This window comes from Chiloscyllium plagiosum, chromosome 25 (genome assembly GCF_004010195.1).
Source record: "Chiloscyllium plagiosum isolate BGI_BamShark_2017 chromosome 25, ASM401019v2, whole genome shotgun sequence".
Lineage (NCBI taxonomy): Eukaryota > Metazoa > Chordata > Chondrichthyes > Orectolobiformes > Hemiscylliidae > Chiloscyllium > Chiloscyllium plagiosum.
In genome coordinates this window covers 9,982,515-10,004,575 of record NC_057734.1, presented here as the reverse complement: position 1 = coordinate 10,004,575, position 22,061 = coordinate 9,982,515, and the positions used below count along the sequence as shown (strand labels likewise).

At 41.6% G+C, this 22,061-nt stretch overlaps 1 protein-coding gene across 2 annotated transcripts in view; it reads left to right on the top strand.

The window, feature by feature from the left end:
- The window catches only part of LOC122562553 (seizure 6-like protein), a 255,166-nt gene that overhangs the window by 105,466 nt on the left and 127,639 nt on the right, over positions 1-22,061 (top strand). For both annotated transcript variants that reach the window (XM_043715477.1, XM_043715479.1), the window contains exon 2: positions 18,738-19,544. In XM_043715477.1, coding sequence (XP_043571412.1) covers positions 18,738-19,544 — 807 coding nt within the window. The remainder of the gene's footprint in view (positions 1-18,737; positions 19,545-22,061) is intronic.

The window sequence follows — 22,061 nt, the reverse complement described above, 5'->3', positions numbered from 1 at the left end:
AGGAAAGCAGAGGGGGAAACAAACATTCAGCCATTTAATGCTCAGAACACCTTCAGGCATGATTGCTCCTGGACCTGACCAAGCTGGTGAGCAATAATTAAAGCTAGCAAATGATCCAGAGGGTTTTTCTAGCTTGATTGCTTCCCAATCCGTGTCTGTGTCTGTGCATCCCTGGTGAGGGAATACAAGGTACTCGCTGGTACAACTGATTCCTTCAACCATCATCAACCCCAGGAATTACATCTCAATTTGAATTGTTGCTTTTCCGATAAACATTTTGGATTTCTTACTGTAAATTAATGCGGTCCCTTTCAACAAGGCTAGAGAATTCCTCTTTATTGACCAAATCCATACTTAGATCAAAAGAGGCAGGCAGCACATTAAACATGAGAAGAAATGTAACATCTTTTTCTGATTCTTTCTCAGTTGAACTGTTCAAAGTCTTCTCTTGAGTAGCACTGCCCCAACAGTGTTAGTTTTCTCTCCTGTGTAGTAGAATTACCTGGAAATATGTGTGGTGATTATTGAACTCCTAACACTTTTCGTTTTTTTTTTGTTTTAGGGGAGATAGTTGTACGATGGATCCTTGCTGTATGGTACCAATGGTAGATTTACTGCCATTATATCCTCTCCTGAAGGGGAGCTATAGGGCTTTTTTTTGGCAATCTTCCGCGAAGAGCTGTTCAGAGAGTCCTCACACACCAATCAACATGTAGATGCAATGAGTTCCCAATGCCACATGTGGACCTCAAAGGTCCATACAGAGGAAGAAAATATGAGAAGGAATGTTTGTCGCATATAGTGGAGGAATGCCATTTGGTAGTCAAATGAGAAGAGACTTTTCTCTTAACCATGATGTGGTTTATTGCATAATAATAACTATACAATTGACATTGATATGATAGCCATTATTACTGAGAATATGAGGGAGGCCTCAATGTTAGGCCATACTCCTTAGTGGCCAACGTTGCGGACAAAAGCCCTTCATCCTCATTCCTGATGAAGGGCTTTTGCCTGAAACACCCATTTTCCTGCTCCTCAGATGCTGCCTAACCTGTTGTGCTTTTCCAGCACCACTCTAGTCTTGACTCTAATTTCCAGCATTTGCAGTACCCACTTCTGCCATACTCCTTAGGAGTCCAAACCTGCTCTCCCACTGAGTCCATATGACTTCATCATATTGGACATTGTCCTCAGCATTAACCCTCTCAGACCTGTGCATCCTTATATACCAGAGGTGCCAATAACTTAATTAATACCTGAGTTTAAATAATCATTAAAAACTATAAACTTTGTGCATTGCTGAAAAAAGACAAAGTTCTTTATCTTTTATGCACCAGGCCAAATCAAAAAAAATTATCAATGTAAAGGGAAAACTACATTTATTCTGTACGAGAAGAGAATGCTGATTTATTGGCAAGTGAACTCTGATTGATAGAGGGGTTGCCCATGAATAGTGCACCAGTTGATGATGACTGACAGTTAATTGCCAAACTTTGTTTAAATTTTTAGCCAGGCAAGTTGACTTTGATTAATGAAGGCATTATTCTGAGAAATGAACTCGGCAATGGTTGTCACCTATGTTGTTGAGTTAAAACAGGCACTGTGAGTTTAGATATTCTTTCTGTCTGCAAACAACAGGGTCTTATGTATTTGTATTTTGAGCTTCCAGTCTGTAAATGTTTATACATAGTGAACCCAAATGATAATTTCAAATTGATTGTCACAGTAATTATTCATACACTCAGGATTATTTAGCAAATGCTATCCAATTACTTTAAGCACTCATCTATCTATGTCACCAATATTAATGTCTGACATTCAGCCAAACACCAGTCAACAAGGGTATAATGTGTGAGTGAAAGAATGCAATGTACAATTAAACTGTGATGCTGCAGAGATGAAGCAGCTTTCAAATTAATACAAAATAAATTTAACACAAGTCACAAAGAAAAGTACAGATACTTAAAAAGACATTGGAATCATAAAGCAATGCAAAATTTCATCCTGGTTGGCTTGAAGTTAAATAGAATATCTTGCGAAATAGAGCTCACAGAATGAATGAACAGAAATCCCAGCTACCTTTATCAACCATGAGACACAGGCTTACTGTGGCACTCCTTGCTCTGAGATCAGATAACTCAGCTCAGATCAGGGATGGAAACATGCCTGGTCTTCACGCACAGCTAACCTGCCAGCCAAAGTATCTGCAAGATGTCAGAGAAGAACTGCCTCAGTCTGGAAAATAATTTCTTTTCTTTTGTATGTTCTGTCAACCCGTATTCATTTCTTCCCTGTCAGAGTGATTGCTTATCTTCTAGTTGAATTTATATCTCCCTACTAAAATCTCTTCACCATGATACATTGTGTACCTGAGTCAGGAGTAATTTATAACTTGTAAAGCCCCAGATTGCTGTTTGCCAGATATACCAATGATTTGTATGGTCCCCCGATGTGATTTACTCTGGAGGACAAGCTGACAAAATTTAGCAGCAGGTCATATGCGGAGAAATTAGGACAACTGTTCAGTCAGAGAGGTAGGTTTTCAGGACTGTTTTACAAGGGGAGAGAGAGATGATGAAGTGGGGAGTTTTTGGGGAGTATGTTCTTGGTTTTAGAGTCCTGGTAATTATTACACCAGGATGATTGACAATGCTGTGTCTTTACATTGACTTTATACTCTGGTCCATTTTTCTCGATGCTGAATTGATAATTGTACCTAGGTTTCCATTGTTAATGCTATCCTGTTTGTTGCCTTATCGATCTTTGCATCTGTAAAGGCTGATTAGGCTGTGGTGATATCAAGATGGCCATATACAAAATGGCAATCAAATATTATATGAACACACCCTCAGTATGTGTCCTGTCTCTGCATCTGTCAAGCAATTGCTACTGAACATGACCCTTTCACAACAGCACAACTTGGTTGGTTATAGTGCAGCACCAAAAATCTTTACGGGGTTTTCAAAACCTTCTTGACTGGTTCTGCTCTGAAATGTCTCGAAAGTCTTTCCTCTCCTTTTCCATATAACCTCTTCCAGCCCTACAACCATGCCATATCACTGCTCAATGCTAAATATGGGGTCAGCCATCGCTGAGTGGACAGCTATTTTGCTACAGCATTTGAAGATTGTGAGTTCAAATCTCACTCCATAGAATCAGGTTTTGAATCTGTCAGGACTTTAGTCTTGCTAGCAGCTCTTGATGGTGCAACATCATTCCCCCTTGGAGGAAGATGCCCCACTTTCACCTGGATTAGCCTCATAGCAGCCTGCTCTGTCTGTAGGGTAGGCTTCACCTCCAAGTGCCTGTCAACCTTTCTTCCAGGGAGACTGAGCAGTCCACCCCCACCCTCTTTCCAATGCTCCGTTAAATTCAGCATCCAATGCAAAGTGCCAAGTCCCACTCCAGGATGTGTGTGCTAAAATCAAAGCTGATCCTCCAGTGTAGCACTGTCAGGTTTCATAGAATCCCTACAATGTGGAAACAGGCCATTTGGCCCAACAAATCCACACTGGCCCTCTGAAAAGTATCTCACCCAGACCCATTCCCCTATTACTCTACAATTCCCCTGACTAATGCATCTAGCCTACACATCCCTGAACACTATGGGTGATTTAGTATGGCAAATTCGCCCTAACCTTTCCTTTGGACTATGGGAGAGAACCGGAGCACCTGGAGGAAATCCACACAGGCAAGGGGAGAATGTGCAAACTCCACATAGACAGATGCCCGAGGCTGGAATTGAACCCAGCTCCCCGGGGCAGTAGCACTAACCACTGAGCCACCGTGTCACCCAGAGTGGCATTTAGTTGCGAAGATAAACCAAGTCCTCAGCTGTCTGCTTGAGTGGAGGTAAAAGATCCCTCGGCATTATTCCAGTGAAGGGCAGGATTCCAACCAATATTTATCTCTCAATCGGGGCAGCAAATGTACATGGTCTACTCATTACCACATTGCTGTTTGTCAGTGTGAATTGACTATTGTGTTTCCAATTAGTGACAATACTTCAAAAGTACTTCATCAGCAATAAAGCACTTTGAGTCTAATTATTGTGAAAGGTGCTATATAAATGCCAGACTTTCTTAACTTGTTGTTACAGCAACAAATGAGCAATGTCAGAAAAGCAACAGCCAATTTGTATGCAGCAAGATCCCACAATTGGAAGTGGGATAAGAATTAAATTTGTGATCCTGGCTGACAAACACATATTTGATAGGACTCTCCCAACCAATTTTCTTCAAGTAATGGCATGGGTTTTTTTTTACTTTCTACTGAGAGGGCCTGCAGGGACTTGGTTTAACATCTCCTCTGAAAGATGACACTTCCAATGGTGAAACATTCCCTCAGTGCCACACTGAGACACCAGCCTAAATGACAGGCTGTATTCCCTGGAGTGATGCTTGCACTGACAACCATCTGACTCAGAGGTGAGATGCTATCCACTGAGCTGAGACTAACACTAATAACAGAGAGCTGGCTAATGGTGAGAACTTAATAATAATTCCTGCTTTGAGGCCAAGTAAGATTTTCCAACGCTCAGAAAAAGGTGTTTGTGATGCATGCATCTTTAGGCTTTTTCAGAGAGAAGGTTACGTAGAGACATGAAAATATATGCAGAATAATGATTAGAGAATTCTGGGGCAATATGCAGAGAGAAGGCTCAAGTTTTCTTTTCAAAACAACCATTATTGAATGGTAACACCTTATCTGGTGGTACTGTCATTGTGTTTCTATCAGCAAACACCACAAAGGATGAAAATTTAGTAACATATTCGATAAATGTTAGACAGTAAAAGTTTATTGAATTATTGTGGCTTAGTGAGTTTCCACTGAGTGCTCTGGTTTCCCCATACAGTCCAAAGATGTGCAGGTGAGGTGAACTGGCCATGCTAAATGGTCCCTAGTGTCCAGGAAAGTGTAGGCTAGGTGGATTAGCCATGATAAATGTAAAGTTATGGGGATAGGATAGAGGTCTGAGGTGTTCTTTGGATGTTCAGCGCAGAGTAGATGGGCTGAATAGCCTCTTTCTACACTGAAGGGATTCTATCAATATTCTATAAACATTCCGTCATGAGGGATATTTCAGAAAACTCTTTCTAATAGATGATAGTTGCTGCCAGCATATGTAAGACTGCACACGCAGGCATTTACCAACTGTGTCAATAGTATAATTGCTACTACCTACTAGTTTTGTTTTCCTTTGTCATTGAAAGTTTAGTTGGCTGGACAGCTGGTTTGTGATGCAGAGTGATGCCAACAGTGTGGGTTCAGTTCCTGCACTGGCAGAGGTTACCACGAAGGACTCTCCTTGCCAACCTCTCCCCTTGCCTGAGGAGTGGTGACCCTCAGGTAAAACCACCAGTGGTTGATTCTCTTTAATGAGGGAGTTGCCCCATGGCCTGGTAAGACTATGGTGACTTTATGCATGACATCAATTTAGTTACAAGCCTCCACCAACAGCAGTACAAAGTTTCTTGAAATCAGAGCTGTTACAACACTGAGACAACCCCTAAATGAAAAATGAAAGCTTGGAATGGAAACTTTCCATGGCAGATGGTGGAATTTGAATTCAATAAATGTCTCAAATTAAAACTCTAATAAAGACCATGAAACCATTGTCAATTGTTGGAAAATCCCATCTGGTTCACCATAATGTCCTTTAGAGAAGGAAGCTGCCAGCCTTATCTGGCCTGGCCTACATGTGATAGCAACATGGTTGTCACTTAACTGCCCTCCAGACAATTAAGGATGGATGGATAATAAATGATAGCCTGGTCAGTGGTGCCCACATCCCAAGAATGAAAAAAAACAATTTAAAAGCATATGAAAGGACACAGAGTCATCGGATCTCCAATGTTGATGAAGCTGATGCAGTTCAAGCAGGCTAAAGAAGATGGAGGCGCAATGCAGAAATGAAGAATAGACAAATATACAGTTACTGCATCTGGTTTTATTACTTAAAGTTACCATTTCTGGATTTATGCCAACCAGACTGAGTAGGGGAGGCTTGCATGTCATTTTTGGTGAAGATAGTGCACACAAAACTCAAGCTGATTGTGCATTGCTATCACCTAATCAGGTTAAAGTCCAGGGGAGGAGTTGAAATTCTGTGTGAGGAAGACAAAACTTTAGGACTTTGTGATTGAGTAAATGATACACATGCTGAGTGGACTGGCAAGCCAATCCATGAGTATTTCAGAAGTATTTGCCAATTAATGTGTAATTAATAATCTAGAATCCATCGCTCGTTGCCTGTTAATTCACATTAAATTGATATTCGTTCTGGGTTTCACGGTTTAGATGCTCAGTAGTGTGTACCATCTAGAAGATTCACTGCAGCAACTCAGCCAGTCTCCCAGATAGCACCTTCCAAACCTGCTACCTCATGACTTAGAAAGACAAGGAGAGCAAATGAATGGGAGAAACACCTCTTACAAGGTCCACTTCGAGGCAGGCACCATGCTGACTTGAAAGTTTTTATCATTCCTTCACTGAGCCTGGAAATTCCTTCCTGTCAGTGTACCTACACTCTAAAGACAGCAGAGCATCTAGAAGACATTTCACTACCTTTGGTATTGTTGCAGAGATCTCAGAACTATACATTTTAGACAACTGGATGACACCATGACGTGTGATTATCTGGCATAGGAGGTCTCCATCCTATTCTTGGTTCACTGAGTAGGTGGTAGACAGTTCGACATCTCATCAACTGTGTAGTTAATATTATTGTAATCTAAGCAATCATATAACACAATTGTATATAAAAGTCTCAGATGGCATTTCAGTGAACATAATTAGGTGTTAATAAACTTCCAAGCATCTGACTCAATACAAACCCCATACAAACCCAATGGGATAAGATATGTGGGCTAACAAGAAAACCACCAGCATATCACCACTACCATCTCAAAGAACAAAGAATGCACAGGATTAGACCCTTCGGCCTACCATGATGCGCCGTTCTAAACTAAAAACCTTTTGCCTCCAGCAGTCCATATCCCCGTATTCCCTGCCTATTCATATACCTGTCAAGCTGCCTCTTAAACATTGCTATTGTATTTACCTCCACCAGATCCTCTCACATCTCCTTTAAGCTTACCCCCTTTTACCTTAAACCTACATCTCCTAATAATTGACTTTTCTATCCTGAGGAAAAGGACATTATTCATATTATTATTTAATATTTGAATAATTATAAAACTATAAAATTAATATGATTCTGCTGGAGAGGGTTCAGAAGTGTTGCTGGGGATGGAGGGTTTGAATTATCTGGACAGGATGTACAGGCTGGGATTTATTTTACTAGACCATTGGAGTTGCAGAGATGAACTTACTGAGGTTTCTAAAATCATGAGGGGCACATGTAAGGTGAATGGTAGGTGTCTTTTCCCTAGGGTGGGGGATTTCAAGATTAGGGGGCATAGTTTTAAGGTGAGTGGAGAAAGATTTACAAAAGATATGAGGGGCAATTATTTTACACAGAGAGTGGTTCATTTGTGGGATGAACTTGCAGAGGAAGCGGTGGGTGTGGGTACAGTTATAATGCTTAAAATACATTTAGACAAATAATTGAAAAAGAAATGTTTGGAGGGATATGGACCAAGTGCAGGCAGGTGAGACTAGTTTATTTTTGGGGTTATGGTCAACGTAGGCTGGTTGAACCAAAGGGTTTGTTTTCATGCTGTAGGACTCTATGACTCTGTAGCTATTACTTTATGACTCAGACTATCCATTCTATCCATGCTGCTCATAATTTTGTAAAATTCTATCAGATCGCTTCTCTTCCTTCAACATTCAAGAGAAAACAAACCAAGTTTCTCCAATCTCTCCTCATATCTAATATCCTCAAAACCAAGCAACATCCTCTCCAAAGTCTCCATATCCTTCTTGTAGTATGATGATCAAAGCAGTACACGATATTCCAAATGTGGCCTAACTAAAGTTCTATATAGCTGAAATGTGATATGTCAATTTTTATGCTCCATGCCCTGACCATTGAAGGCAAGCATGCCATATACTTCTTGACCACATTATTCACTTGTGTTACCACTTTCCGGGAATGGTGGACCTGTACCCCTAGATCCCTCTGTAGGTTGATACCAGAGAAGTTTGGATGGGCAATAGATTCTGGCCAAACCAATGATGCCCACATTCCATGAACGAGCACAAAAAAAAACCAAGACAGTATTTAGTATATGCTTTGTTTGGCTCTTGTATAGGGAAAAAAGTCCTCTTGTTTTCAACTGTGGAACCTTGTGGCTTCATTCTTTCAATAACTAATCAGGATTTTGGATTTCTTCTTTCATAAAGAGAAAGGTACTGGTCTCAATTGAGATCATAATGCAGTCCAACACAGAGTAAATCTCACTTACTTCAGCTAGAAATTTGATAACAGGACCAGGATATTAAAGGGGACAGAAATCAGTCTGCCCAGATGCTGAGAGGTGAGTTGTAACTGTAATCCTTCCTTTGTTTCTAAGTTTTGGCATGGCAAATCTATAACGTTCGCTTTGACAGAACTGCTTATCATACATCATTTGATCATGATGCTGAATGCACATTGTCCTCTGTCACTGTCACTGATGGAGCGCATTGCTTATACCAGATTCATTCATATGGAACAGAACACTTTGATAAATGGCTCAAGTGGTTTATTTGTTTTATTGTAAGACACAACTGATGCATGCTACATAAATAAGGTTGTGCTTCAACTTGGCTTTTCATCACCGCCAATACCGAAAATAAAAAAAATCACACCACTGGCCATAAAATTCTCAGAAGTAGCTTTCTCCTTACTAACCCTACCTAATGGCAGGAGAATGATTTTTCTTGGCTGGTGAATGATTAAATTCATCACAAGTGCCTTTGTTCTGGAAACCACGTTTTGATTTCTTAAGTATTTTTTGTTCATTTCCGTTGGGCTCCATAAAGTGATTGTTCCCCAAACCACACGGGCAACAGATGCTCACCTCCTGAATTTTTGTAAAATAAAGATTGTTCCAGGCGTTACATGGATAAGTTTGGGCCCATGTGTATCCTCCATTTATGAACCAGAACAATAGCAAAGGAAGGAATTTTGTCAAAAATAATAATTTATTCCCTCTTTTAATTTTTTTCACCCTGTCTCATGAAAGTGTTGATTCAATATCAGGCTACACTTCCCCAAATGCTGAAATACCGACTTATAGTTTGCTAAAGAGTGCAGTATGTTCCTGTGGTACAGCTTGTGTCACACTTGTCTATAAATCGCAAGAGCCTGGGGTCAAACCCCACTTCAGGCTTTGAAATTTAAAATTCAGGGCTGGTCCTGCAGTGCAGTACTATGGGTGCCCTACACTGGTAGTGGCGCTGCTGTTTCTCAGATGTAATGTTAAACTGCAGGTGGATATTAATGGTCCCTTGGGCCTGAGGTAGAGGATGGGAGTTAGTTCTGCTGCCCTAGCTAATATTTATCCATCAATTAACATCAGAAATTGATTATCTGGTTATTATTATGTTAAGAACACTCTCAAGTATTGGCAGGATATGTATATGACAGTCTGTGTTGCTGACACAAACAGAGTTGAAACGTGAATGACCGCAGTCAGTGAGCCCTGCCAAGTGATTTGGATGAGTATCTCACCAGCTTCTCCCTGTCTTCCAATGATCATAGTCATACACACATTAATATCCCACTTGGAATGCCTGATTTTTCCATTGATGCCCTCCCTAATTTCAGGGCTGTCTAGGTAGTTAACCAAAACACCCAAGAAATCGGAACCAATATTCAGGCACTTTGAGACTGCCATGTCAGCTAGTAAGATCATAGCTGATTTGTTACCTCAGGTGATCTAACTGAAGGAAATTACATTTCTCAGGGGATAAGATGATGAGAAAATGTATATTGCTGGATGGGGAATCCAGAATACGGGGCCCACAGTTGGGACCAGCCATTTAGGGCTAATTTGTGAAGAATTTCTTCACTCAAAGTGTTGTGAATCTTTGGAATTCTCCACCTTAGAGAACTGTGGACGCTCAGACCTGAGCAATATTCAAGACAGAGATTGATAGATGGTTGGTTAGCAAGGGAATTAAGTGATTATGGGAATTGTATTCATCTTGCCCAGGCAGGTAGCAGAACAAACCAACCTTAGTGTGTGGATTGTTTGGGGGTGTCCATCATTCAACACACCAGAAGACTTTCACAATACATGTCTATTGCTCAATAGCCTGATCGATGCACTTTGCATTGGAAAGGGGAGGGGGTAGGATCCCCTTGGTACCCAATCCCAGCACTTATTGCCAAGACTCTAACCCTTCTGTCTATGAGCTCTCACAATCCCAAGTGAAATTAACTGCTTACTATCCATTCTGAGTGAGGGGTCCATAAAATTAGTTGAAATTGGCAGCGAGCTGGTAAGTTCACACCGAAAATGATATGTTGTGAAGACAATCAATGGCATTACATTAGTGCTGTAAAATATTACCCTCCAAGAGCCAGTAACTGAATACAAAATGAGATTTCGAGTCAAAGAGTCATACAGCATGGAAACAGACCCTTTGGTCCAACTAATCTGCACTGACCATGTTCCCAAACTAAACTAGTCCCACTTGCCTCTGTTTGGCCCATATGCCTTCATGAGATGTGGGTATGACTGGCATGGCCAACATTTATTGCCCATCCTCAATTTCCCAGAGAGCAGATAAGAATCAAACCACCTCGCTGTAGGTCTAGAGTCATAAGTAGGCCAGATCAGGTTAAGGATAGACAATTTTATTCCCTAAAGAATATTAGTATACCAGATGGGCTTCTAATGACAACTAAAGGGTAAAGTCACTATCGTCGCATTCTCTTGTTAAAAAGAGATGACTAGCAGTGATTTAACCTGAGAGTCACGCAGGACCTTCAGAGTAATGGTGGCTGGTACAAGAATCAAACCCACACTGTTAGTATCACACTCCATTATAAACCAGCTATCCTGCTAACTGCAGCCTTAATGCCAGTACTATCAAATTTCACTCCCTACCATGTTCCCTGAAATTTTACATTGTTCGCCTAAGGATATTACCACAACACCACTACCTCACCAGTCATGCACAGTAGTTGGCAAGCCTGTTGATGTTATGGTAACCATCATTCTTTACAACAGTCTCGCCTTTTCATGTGAGATTCACAGAAACGTATGGGTTGCAGCACAGAAGAAATATTTTTTTTGCTGGACGAATCCAATCTCTCCACCTTGTTGTCTGCCTTTAGCTCAGGATTTTCTCTGCTTTTACTGCTTATCAATTCATCCCTCAAAGTGATTTCTGCCTCAATGACTCCCTGGGGCAATGAACTACTTCATTGGCTGTAAAGAGCTTTGGGATGTCTTGATGCTGTGAAAGGAATGATATAAATTTCTTCTGCTTTCAAAGCATGCCAAATTCTTACAACTCGCATTCCTCTTCTCTCGGTTCATGACAATTTTAAATTGTTAATCCCTTTTCAGGACTGAGTCACCTAGCAAAGTAGGTTTTCCTTACTCACCTTATCAAAGCTCATTAACTTTCCCTTCAACCCATTAGAATTAGTTGCAGTATCTCAAATCTCACATCAAAGTAATAATTTTTAATTCTCTGGTAGGTTCTTGACATGTCAAACTCTCAGTACACTGACCAATGCAGAATGAACATCAAATCATTTCACTGCTTAAGCATTTCCGAACTAAAAACATTGTGTAGTATTAAACGGTAAAACTTGGCACACTGAATAATTTTAATAGCAAGCATTAAAACTCGAGTTATAGCCTTTGGGGAAAATGCTGATGCCATAATTCAGTGACCTGTCATGGAGTTTTACTTATTCTTTGTGTAATATTGCTAATGCTGCATTTAAATACTCAAAAGATATATTAGCTTCGTGATCTATACACCTACATCTTGGTAACTTAGAGTTTGTGGGCACCAGTGGAGGATTTCTGACATGGCACTCAGTTGACCTATTCTGTGGTCACCCAGGCTAATGACTCTGCCTGCAATACATTATCTTGAGTGCCCAGGGTTCAATAACAGTGCAATTTCTATGACAAAATCTTCCTATCTCCCCCCACTTCTTCTTTAAGTTTGAGCTCATCTAAATTTCTAGTGCCTTCGCCCTAACTCTGCTATAATTGTGGCAAAAAATAACGAGCAATAGAATTACAGAGTCATAGAGTCATACAGCACGGAAACAGATCCTTTGGTTCCATCAGCCCATACTGACCATAATTCCAAACTAAACTAGTCCCGCCTGCCTGCACCTGGCCTATTTCCCTCTTGCTCATTTACTTATTCAAATGTCTTTTAAACATTATAACTGTACCCACATCCACCACTTCCTCTGCAATTCATTCCACACGCAAACCACTCTCTGTGTAAATAAATTACCCCTCATGTCTTTTTTAAATCTTTCTTCTCTCACCTTAAGATATGCCCCCAGTCTTGAAATCCCCCACCTTAGGGAAAAGATACCTGCCATTCACCTTATGAGTTGGAAAAGTCCAGAACTAGAGGGCATAGATTTAGGGTGAGAGGGGAAAGATATAAAAGGGACCGAAGGGGCAACATTTTCACGCAAAGGGTGGTGCATGTATGGAATGAGCTTTCAGAGGAAGTAGTGGAGGCTGGTACAATTACAGCATTTAAAAAGGCATCTGGATGGGTATATGAATAGGAAAGGTTTAAAGGGATATAGGTCAAGTGCTGGCAAATGGGACTAGATTAATTCAGGATATCTGGTCAATATGAACAAGTTGGACCAAAGGGTCTGTTTCTGTGCTGCACATCTCTATGACTCTATCTATAGCTCTCATTATTTTATCAACCTCTATAAGGTCCCCTCTCAACCTCCTGCACTCCATTGAAAAATGTCCCACACCTATTCAGCCTCTCCTATTACTTCAAACACTCCATTCCCAGCAACATCATGATAAATCTCTTCTGAACCCTTTCCAGCTTAATAATATCCTTCCTATGACAAGGTGATCAGAACTGAAAGTAAAACTTCACAAGAGGCCTCACCAACATCCTGTACAACTTCAAGATAACATTCCACTCCTACACTCAAAGGTTTGAGCAACGAAGGCAAGAATGCTCAATGCTTTCGTGACCTTTTTAATATTCAACTTTCATCATCTGATTCTCATAAATGAAACCTTTATAAACTAAAAATGATCTTATAAAGGATACATACTGAAATGGTTGCTGTGGTCACCTGACTAGGTTGAGCCAAGCTCGTGAAACTGTAAATAAACAGGAATCCGTCTTAGCCTAAATTAGCTTTGTTACACAACAGCATTGACATTCAATTGATATCTCCTGCTTGATTCATACCTCTATGAAAGCTGCGTATTATAAAGAAAGATTGTGGATAATTCAGCTTGGATAAACAATGCGCAGACTCAGGAATGTACAAATGGGCCGATATCAACAGCTGTTCCTGGGAAACAAAGACATGGGCTTTGACAAAAGGTCAGTTAGACTCGAAACGTCAGCTTTTTTCTCTCCTTCCAGATGCTGCCAGACTTGCTGAGATTTTCCAGCATTTTCTCTTTTTTGGTTTCAGATTCCAGCATCCGCAGTAAATTGCTTTTATTAAAGACATGGGCTTATAAGAAATAGTTGGAAGACATTCCCTCTCCAACTATCTCTCTCTCACACACACACACGCACACACACACACAGACGCAGTTTCCATCTTAAAGGTCAGCGCCCAATGAAAAGTCAACTTGGAAAAAGGGGAGCTGAACTGAGCAATCAGGTTATCTGTGAGAGTCACCACTCCTGAGGAAACAGGGGACAACAGCTAAATCATTGGGCCTCAAATTGCACTCTCACATCTCAAGAACCACACAACTTCAAACTACAATTGCCTGTAAGTTCCAATTTACATAGACACCCTCATTTCTGCCTCATTTTTTAAGCTCAATACCTGTGTGCCTGTGTGGCAAGTGTTATGTTTCCTTATTTTCTTCAGTTTTATGCAGTAATAAAAATTCTTCTCACTCAAGGGTAACCTTGGATTTTGCTCCGCTTCAGTTTTGATTTGGTTAACTAAGTTTAATTGAAATGTGATAACTGTATGCTTAAAAAAAGAAAAATATTTGTTTGCAACCGACTGAGATATAGTATTAAAAAGAGGGGAGTTTACCACCCTTCTTTCATCTGGTTGCAACAATTGGCTCCAACACTTGTTGATATATGAATGCTATCTCAACATTGCAGCCCAGCAATGTCATAACTTTAACATTTGTATCCATGTTTCACAAATTCTTCCATGACTTTGCCAGCCTCCACCTTTTTCCAACTATCTCATTAGCATCTTCCAGTTTTACAGTCCTCCAAGGTTTTCACGCCCATCTAATTATGGCCTTTTACTTATCCCTAAGTTTCATCGCTCCACCCCTATGGGCTGTGCTTCCAGTTACCTTACTCTTAAGCTCTGATTTTTTCTCCTTCAATCTCTCCAGCTCTCTATCCATCTCTCCTCTTCCAAAAATATGTTTAGAATTCATCTCTGACCAAATGGATGGTTACCTCTTAAAGTGGTTTGGTGTCAAATTTTGTTAATAAACTCCTGTGAAGGATCTTGAGACATTTGGTACTATAGAACTGGAGTATTGCTGAAAAAAAAAATTTTGTCACAGCTTTTCATTTCATCCTCTTTGCTTATTTGAATGTCACAAAATAAGTGGCAGCCATTATATGGTTCATTCCTCAGAGCAATGCCTTGACATATCAGAGTCACCAAACATGGTTTAAGTTTAAACAAAACTTGGCAGTTAACTGTCAGTCATCAGTTAAATGCTGTATTCTCCATTGCAATCTTTCTACCAATCAAAATACACCTATCAATCAATCAATCAGCATTGTCTTCTCATTCTGTATCAAATGTTCTTCCTCAATACATTGATGCTTTTTGCAAATTGTCCTGATGAGAACAGGACAAAAAGCTTTAGCAACATGTCTTTATTCAGCAATATATATCTTGCAGTGCTCTTTGCACAAGTTGTTCTTTACACAATATTTGAAATAGTCTTCATTGGAGTGTGTGTGTGTGTATTTTATACGCACAACATGCAATGTGAATACAAATGTAATGGTATGGTCTAGAGTCAATATAAACTATGAGCTTTAAGACCAACTTACAAGCCTAGAAACGGCACTGACGTTTTGGTAATCTGTTGCAAACAAAGGTGAAAGTGATGCTAGTAGTACAAGTAAGTTACTGCATACAGTTGGTTCTGCTATCATGCATGTTTCTTCAATGCAAATTAGCTTTAACACAATTGAAGAATTTAGACCATTATTTGAAGAACGTGAGCTTTCCATACCTGTATTGGTGAGAATATGATTCCGGCCCCATTAGTTTAAATGGCGTGGCTACTGCATGATTTTCTTATAAAGCGAGATCGCATGAGAATGGAATTATTGCATTATATCAGAACCAACTGTGTTAAAATAAAGGCACAATTTAGTTGCATTGAAAGATTTTGGTTTGTCAATTGGGTCAGCTGTAATAGGTGTACCTCACCTTCCCACATGTACCAAACACTCATCCAGCCTCATCCTCACCCTCCCCACCCCACCCCACCCCACCGTATTAAGAGGAAATATTTCTGTATGTACTCAGTCCTGATCCCTCTTACAAACTGAAATTTAGACATAAATGTAAGAAAAAAAAATCAAATCTAGGCCTACAAATTAATCTCAGACCCTGAACTGTTTTCTCACTGGGAGAGTGAAGGTTTAACAGCAAATGATTTGTGTGGAAGTGAATTACACATTGAATGAAAGATAAATTGGGCAAAACTCAACCAGTGTCAGTTTTAATATTGAAAGGCTGATTAGATTCTTCAGTTGACTGTTTCATTTCAAAGACAAGAAAGGAAGCTATTACAGTTCCAGTGACTGGATAAGACTTCGAATTCCACATCTATATTGAAGTTCTTGCCTTTCTTTATCTTTTATGCTTTATTGATTACTTTCTCCCCTCGAACATTGCTCAAGTCTGTTTATATGTCTGCAATTGACTTTAAATTATAGTGGTCACAGCCCAAAATGCACTACCCAGTGTATGTTTGAGACATGGGATATATTCATACTGGGGGGAAGAGTAAAACTCAGTCTTTTATTTTTTTCTAGTTTATGTTAAGAAAGGCTTTAATCTTAACTATTACCATATTTCTTTACTTATCTAATTGTTCTATGAAGGTCATGCTGGACTCCATTTTAACTTTGTTTTACTACTTTGTACCTCGGTAACTTTGTACCTAAAATGGCACCATGGGTGGTGACATTATATACTTTTCACTGTACTCCTGTGCTTGAGTACATGTGACAATAAAATCTAAATCTCTGTGTCTACTTACTGCTGTTATGGTGAGTTGGATCACTTTCAATATACCACTGTAGTCAGGATACCAGCAATCTGATGCACCTGAACACAATAATGATTTATTCAAATGCTACACTGATTAAAGGCAACCATTGTTTACTCAACTTATAGTTTACACATATCTAAGATCACATTCAAGATTAGCGTGGTGCTAGAAAAGCACAGCAGTTTAGGCAGCACCTAAGGAGCAGGAAAACCGACATTTTGGGCAAAAGCCCTTCATCAGGATGAAGGACTTTTGCCCGAAACGTCGCTTTCCCTGCTCCTCGGATGCTGCCTGACCGGTGTACTTTTCCAGCACCATTCTAATCTTGACTCTGATCTCCAGCATCTGCAGTATTCACTTTTGCTTACATATCCAAAATCAGTCTATCAATTACTGAAATCTCCAGCTGCATTATTACTGAATCAGAGTGACTCTTTCTCACATCCTGCTGTTATCATTTCGATAAATTTATGAAAGGAATGAAGAGAAGAAACACCTTTCACAATCTCACAATGTCCCAAAGTATTTTACAACCATTGAAGCATTACTGAGGTGTAGTCACTGCAGGGAACGTAGCAGACTGTTTGCACACAGCCAGCTCCTTCCAGCAGCAATATGATGATAAACAGATCGTCTGCTGTTTGTGAATTTGATTGAGGGAGAGATTTGGCCAGGACAATAGGGAGAACTCCCTCACTATCCATTGAACTCTGAGATCTTTTGCATCCAAACAGCAGGGCTGGCAGGACCTAACTTTAGCATCTTGTCCAAAAGCATCACCTCCCTCAGTACTGCAGTGAAGTCTCAGCCTTGGTTTCGGTGTTCAAGTCAAAGGAGGTGGAACCTGAATCCAAATTCATAACTCTTTGGACAGTTCTGATGAAATGGAGTATATGTACTGGAGGATTCACAAATAACCATGGAATAAATCTAATGTATAAAGTGACTGAAAAAAAGCTTCAGAATTTTATTCTGTATTCTTCCCATCTGTTACTTCCTTTTTTTTAAGATTAGATTTCTTACAGTATGGAAACAGGCCCTTCAGCCCAACAAGTCCACACCGACCCTCCGAAGAGCAACCCACCCAGGCCTATTCCCTCACATTTACCCCTGACTAATGTACTTAATACCATGGGCAGTTTAGCATGGCAAACTACCTAACCTGCACATCTTTGGATTGTGGGAGGAAACCAGAGCAAACCCACACAGACACAGGCAGAATGTGCAAACTCCATACAGACAGTCTCCTGAGGTGGGAATTGAACCCAGGTCCCTGGTGCTGTGAGGCAGCAATGCTAACCACTGATCCACTTTTGTGGGGGTCTTGCTCATACAGTGTGTTTCTCTCGGGTTGCCAGTTCTCCAAGGATAGCCTGGTGTCTCCAACAACTTAAGGTTCATGTTCTTGACTTACCCACAAGCAGGGGAGTTAATGGTGCAGTATAATATTGTTGGGCTAGTGCTACAGACACTCCCCAAGCCAATGTTCTGCAGATGTGAGTTTGCATCCTGTCATAACAGGTGGTGAAATTTGATTTCAATAAAAATCTAGACTTAAAAGCTTATCTTAATGCTGATCATCATTTAAAATCACTGTCTGATTCATTGCCACTCTTTTGAGAAGGATATGCGCTGTCCTTACCCAGTCAGGCCTGCAAGTGAGGCAGCGTCCGAGGAGCAGGATAATCGACGTTTCAGGCCAGAGCCCTTCATCATTCCTTGACTCTGATCTCCAGTATCTGCAGTGCTCCCTTTCGCCTAGGCCTACTAGTGATACCAGAACCACAGCATTGTGGTTGGTATTTAGCTGGAGTTAGGGGTGGACACTAAATCCCTCACGTGCATGGAATCACTAAAGTGTAGAGAGAGGCCATTTGGCCCATTGAGTCCGAACCAACCTCCAAAGGAAATCCAACCCAGACCCATACCCCTACCCCTATCCCATCCCCACAGCCCTGCATTTGCCGTACCTAATCCACCTAACCTGTGCATCTTTGGACTGTGGGCAGAAATCCACACAGACAGGGGAGAATGCATAAACTTCACGCAGAGGCTGGAATCAAACCCAGGTTCCTGTGCCGTGAGGTAGCAGTGCTAACCACTGAGCCACCATGCTGTCCATGGTGGTGAATGGCATTTAAAAAATGCAGTGTTTTTAACAATTTTTGTACTTATGCAATTATTGGTAAATGAGGTTTATTGTAAAGTGGGGTAAAGGTTGTTCTGCTGGGCAAGGCATTTCTAGATAACAGTTCATGTGACAAACCCATTTTTGACCATTAAGCCAGTGACAGTACTTGAAAGGCTGTTTGCTCCATTCTGAATGCAGTTCCGCTTCTCTTTCTGTTTCAGATGTTGGCCTGCGAGGAGGCATCGGTGCCACAACACCATTCCCCCCGCTGGCAAGAGGTCAATCAGCTCAAGGCATTAATGCAAGTGACAGAGAGCAAGAGCCCACTAAAGCTCTGGGCTCCAGCCACACCCAGCCCAATTTGGTCAACGCAGTCATGCAGAAGGAGGATATCCTCCTGCGCCAGGGGGCATTGCTAGTGCCCTCCTCTATTCCTGCTGGGCTAACCAACCAGCCTCCCCCGCAAAGGCGCCAGCTTCCTTCTCTGAGGCAGGTGGAGGTGTTACGCAGACGACTGAGTGCCAAAGGAGTGCCGACTGGGAAACCCGACTCTTCCCCGGTGACCACAGCCCCACCAGCGTCAAGGGCCCCCTCTCCATACTCAACCTCACCCTCTCCTTCCTCCATCCCTGATTTGGTGAGGGAGAAGCCAGGAGGTCCTGAAGATCCAACGGGCATCAGATCGGAATCTCCACATGCCGGTCTTGGCACACCCACTAAATCACCAAGCCCCACGCACGACAGTACCACTCCATGGCCGTTGGTTCAGTTTGGGGCCCACGCCACAGATTCACCTGACCTTGAGGGTGTCCACCCCAGTCCAGAGGCAACCCCCAACTCCAGCAAGGACCCCTCACCCGATCAGAGAATTGTCCCCCCAGTCGCCTATCAGACCCCAACGATGGGTACAGAGCTTTCCCGGAAGGATTCTGAGCTGGGCAGTACGGCAGCAGTGACACAAGAAAGCAGAGACACGACCACCACCACCATAGTAACAACAACCGTCATTACCACGCTACAGACAACAGGTACCTCCAGCAACAACCTGCGTTTAGCTAGCACCTTTCACATTGTAAAATAACCCAACCTGCCTTTAGCTAGCACCTTTTGCATCGTAAAGTAACCCAAGCTACTTCACTATTCTCATCCAATAAAATCTGGTAGAAGTGCCTAAGAGAACAGATGATGGTTACATGTTAATGAAGGGATAATTGAGTGAGAGTTGACTATTTAAATGGGCAACAAATAATTCACGTGTGAATTGGAATGAAACTCTGGCTCGGAAGGTGTATACCTGTTCCCCGCCGAATGAATCTTTGATCTCAGATGTTTAGCATTCACAGGAACAATTGTCAAAGAAAATGTCACAGTGGGTTACGTAAAAAGGTATTAGAAAAAGTCATGGAAAGATTGATGAATGTTATCGATTTCAAGGAAATTTTTAAAGCAAGAGACAAAGGTGGTGATGTTTAGAGAGATACATATCGAACCTAGTATCTTGGAATATAAAGGCATTTGTATCCCCTGGAATTTGGCTTTGGAATTGGAAGGGAGAGAGAGTTGCTATGTGGGATCCAGACATGGGTCCAGCTCAGAGAGATGAATACAAAGGCCCACCTTATCTGATGGGTTTTGCATGTCACATCCCTAGGTATCCTTTTGCTTTTGGGGTAGAGGTCTAGGAGTCACCTCAGGCCCTGTTGCTTCCACCTAAAGACACGAGCAACCAAATCACGTTAGATTGATTGGATGGGCTGATTTGGGAAGTATAGCAAGCTGCTGCCTCCCATAGCCCTAAGGTACCTCATCGGGCACTGAGAGGCCAAGATATGCCCAGGGGTGAGGGAGGCAGTTGGGAGGAGGAGGAGTATGCGTGATGGTTGGTACTGACCCACAGCTTACAGGTGAAGTATTGGGAATACTCCATATAAAAATGCAGCAGGTCTGGCAGCATCTGTAAAGAGAAAGCAGAGTTAATGTTTCAGGTCTAGTGACCCTCCTTCAGAATTGGGTAGACTAGTCTCGGTTTATCATATCACCCGAAAAGATGGCAATTTAAACAACACAGAGCACTCCCTCAGTACTGCGTTCAGCTCTTGGTCTAGTTTTTTTTAAACTCAAGTCTCAGTAGTGGGACGTGAACCTACACTCATCTAACTGGGAGTCCCAGCTGATTCACTCTGAGAAGGGGATTGGTGTGAGTGCCAGACAGTGCAGGTGGGAGGTGGGGCTTGTGGAGTGACTGTCGGAGTGGGGTGAAAGTGATCACATATTGCCTTTTAGTATCTGACGTTGCCAGTTTGCACAGCTAAATGAAATAGGTTTGGACAATTTACACAGTGGCTCAGATTTCCCTGCTCCTCGGATGCTGCCTGACCTGCTGTGCTTTTCCAACGCCATTCTGATCTAAACAGTGGCTCAATGGTTAGCATAGCTGCCTCACAGCACCAGGGATCCGGCTCTGATTTCCCCCTTGGGTAACTGTCTGTGTGGAGTTTGCACGTTCTCCATGTGTTTCTGCGTGGGTTTCCTCCAGTAGTTCCAGGTTCTTCCCATAGTCCAAAGATGTGCAGGTTAGATGGGTTAGCCATGCTAAATTGTCCCGTAGTGTTCAAGAGTGTGTAGGCTAGGTGGATTAGCCATGGGGAATTTGGGATTATGGGATATGAAAGGGGGCTGAGGCTGGGTGGGATGCACATTGGAGTATGGAGGGTCGGTATGAACTTGATAGGCCAAATGCCCTCCCTCCACACTACCACACCCAATTTGTATTTACCTCAATTGGCTGATGGAATACAGTGACGTGAATGAATAGCTGCCTGAGCTATTGAAGATGCTACCCTGGAGTATAATTGGGGTTAGTTGCTAATGCTGCAAGCCAAGGCTAAAATTTATATCATGCCAGCAACTTGAGAAAAGATCAATTATCATAAGGTTCCATGATGATAACCACAGCAGAACACTGCTTTGGGTTTGGATCATTAAAAATAAATCTGATCTAGTTAAGTAGATGAGAAGGAAGACTGAGGTGGATTTCATACTTTAATCTTTTTGCTGTAACAAATGATTAAAAGCAATACTGACTAAACACTATATACCTTTCATAGGCAACTTACACCTGAAACTACCGAAAGGGACATTCCCATGTTTAGTTATCACCCAATGCGCAGCCATGGGATTATAATCCTATTAGTAACAGGTCACAGTTGCTCCCCTTTGGCTGATTGGTAACCTGAGTGATCATCTTAGCTCTTGGTTTGCAGAGACTCTCTTCAATCCACCTCCAGCACTAAAGTTTGGCTTGTTTATTCTTCTTCTCCCAGCCCATGACACAATTCTTCAGCCAGAGACCTAGCCTTTCTCACATGCCCGGCTTTACAAAGCCAAGCATCTTCTCTTTGCTGATCACCCAAAGCCTCTGCTGTCTGATCCCACTGATTTATAGGGAAGTGTGTAACATGATCTCAAAAATGGTTCTCTGTGCCCTCCTCACCAATCAATCATGTATCGAGGTAGAAATATCCAATCACTATCCTTGATCCCAA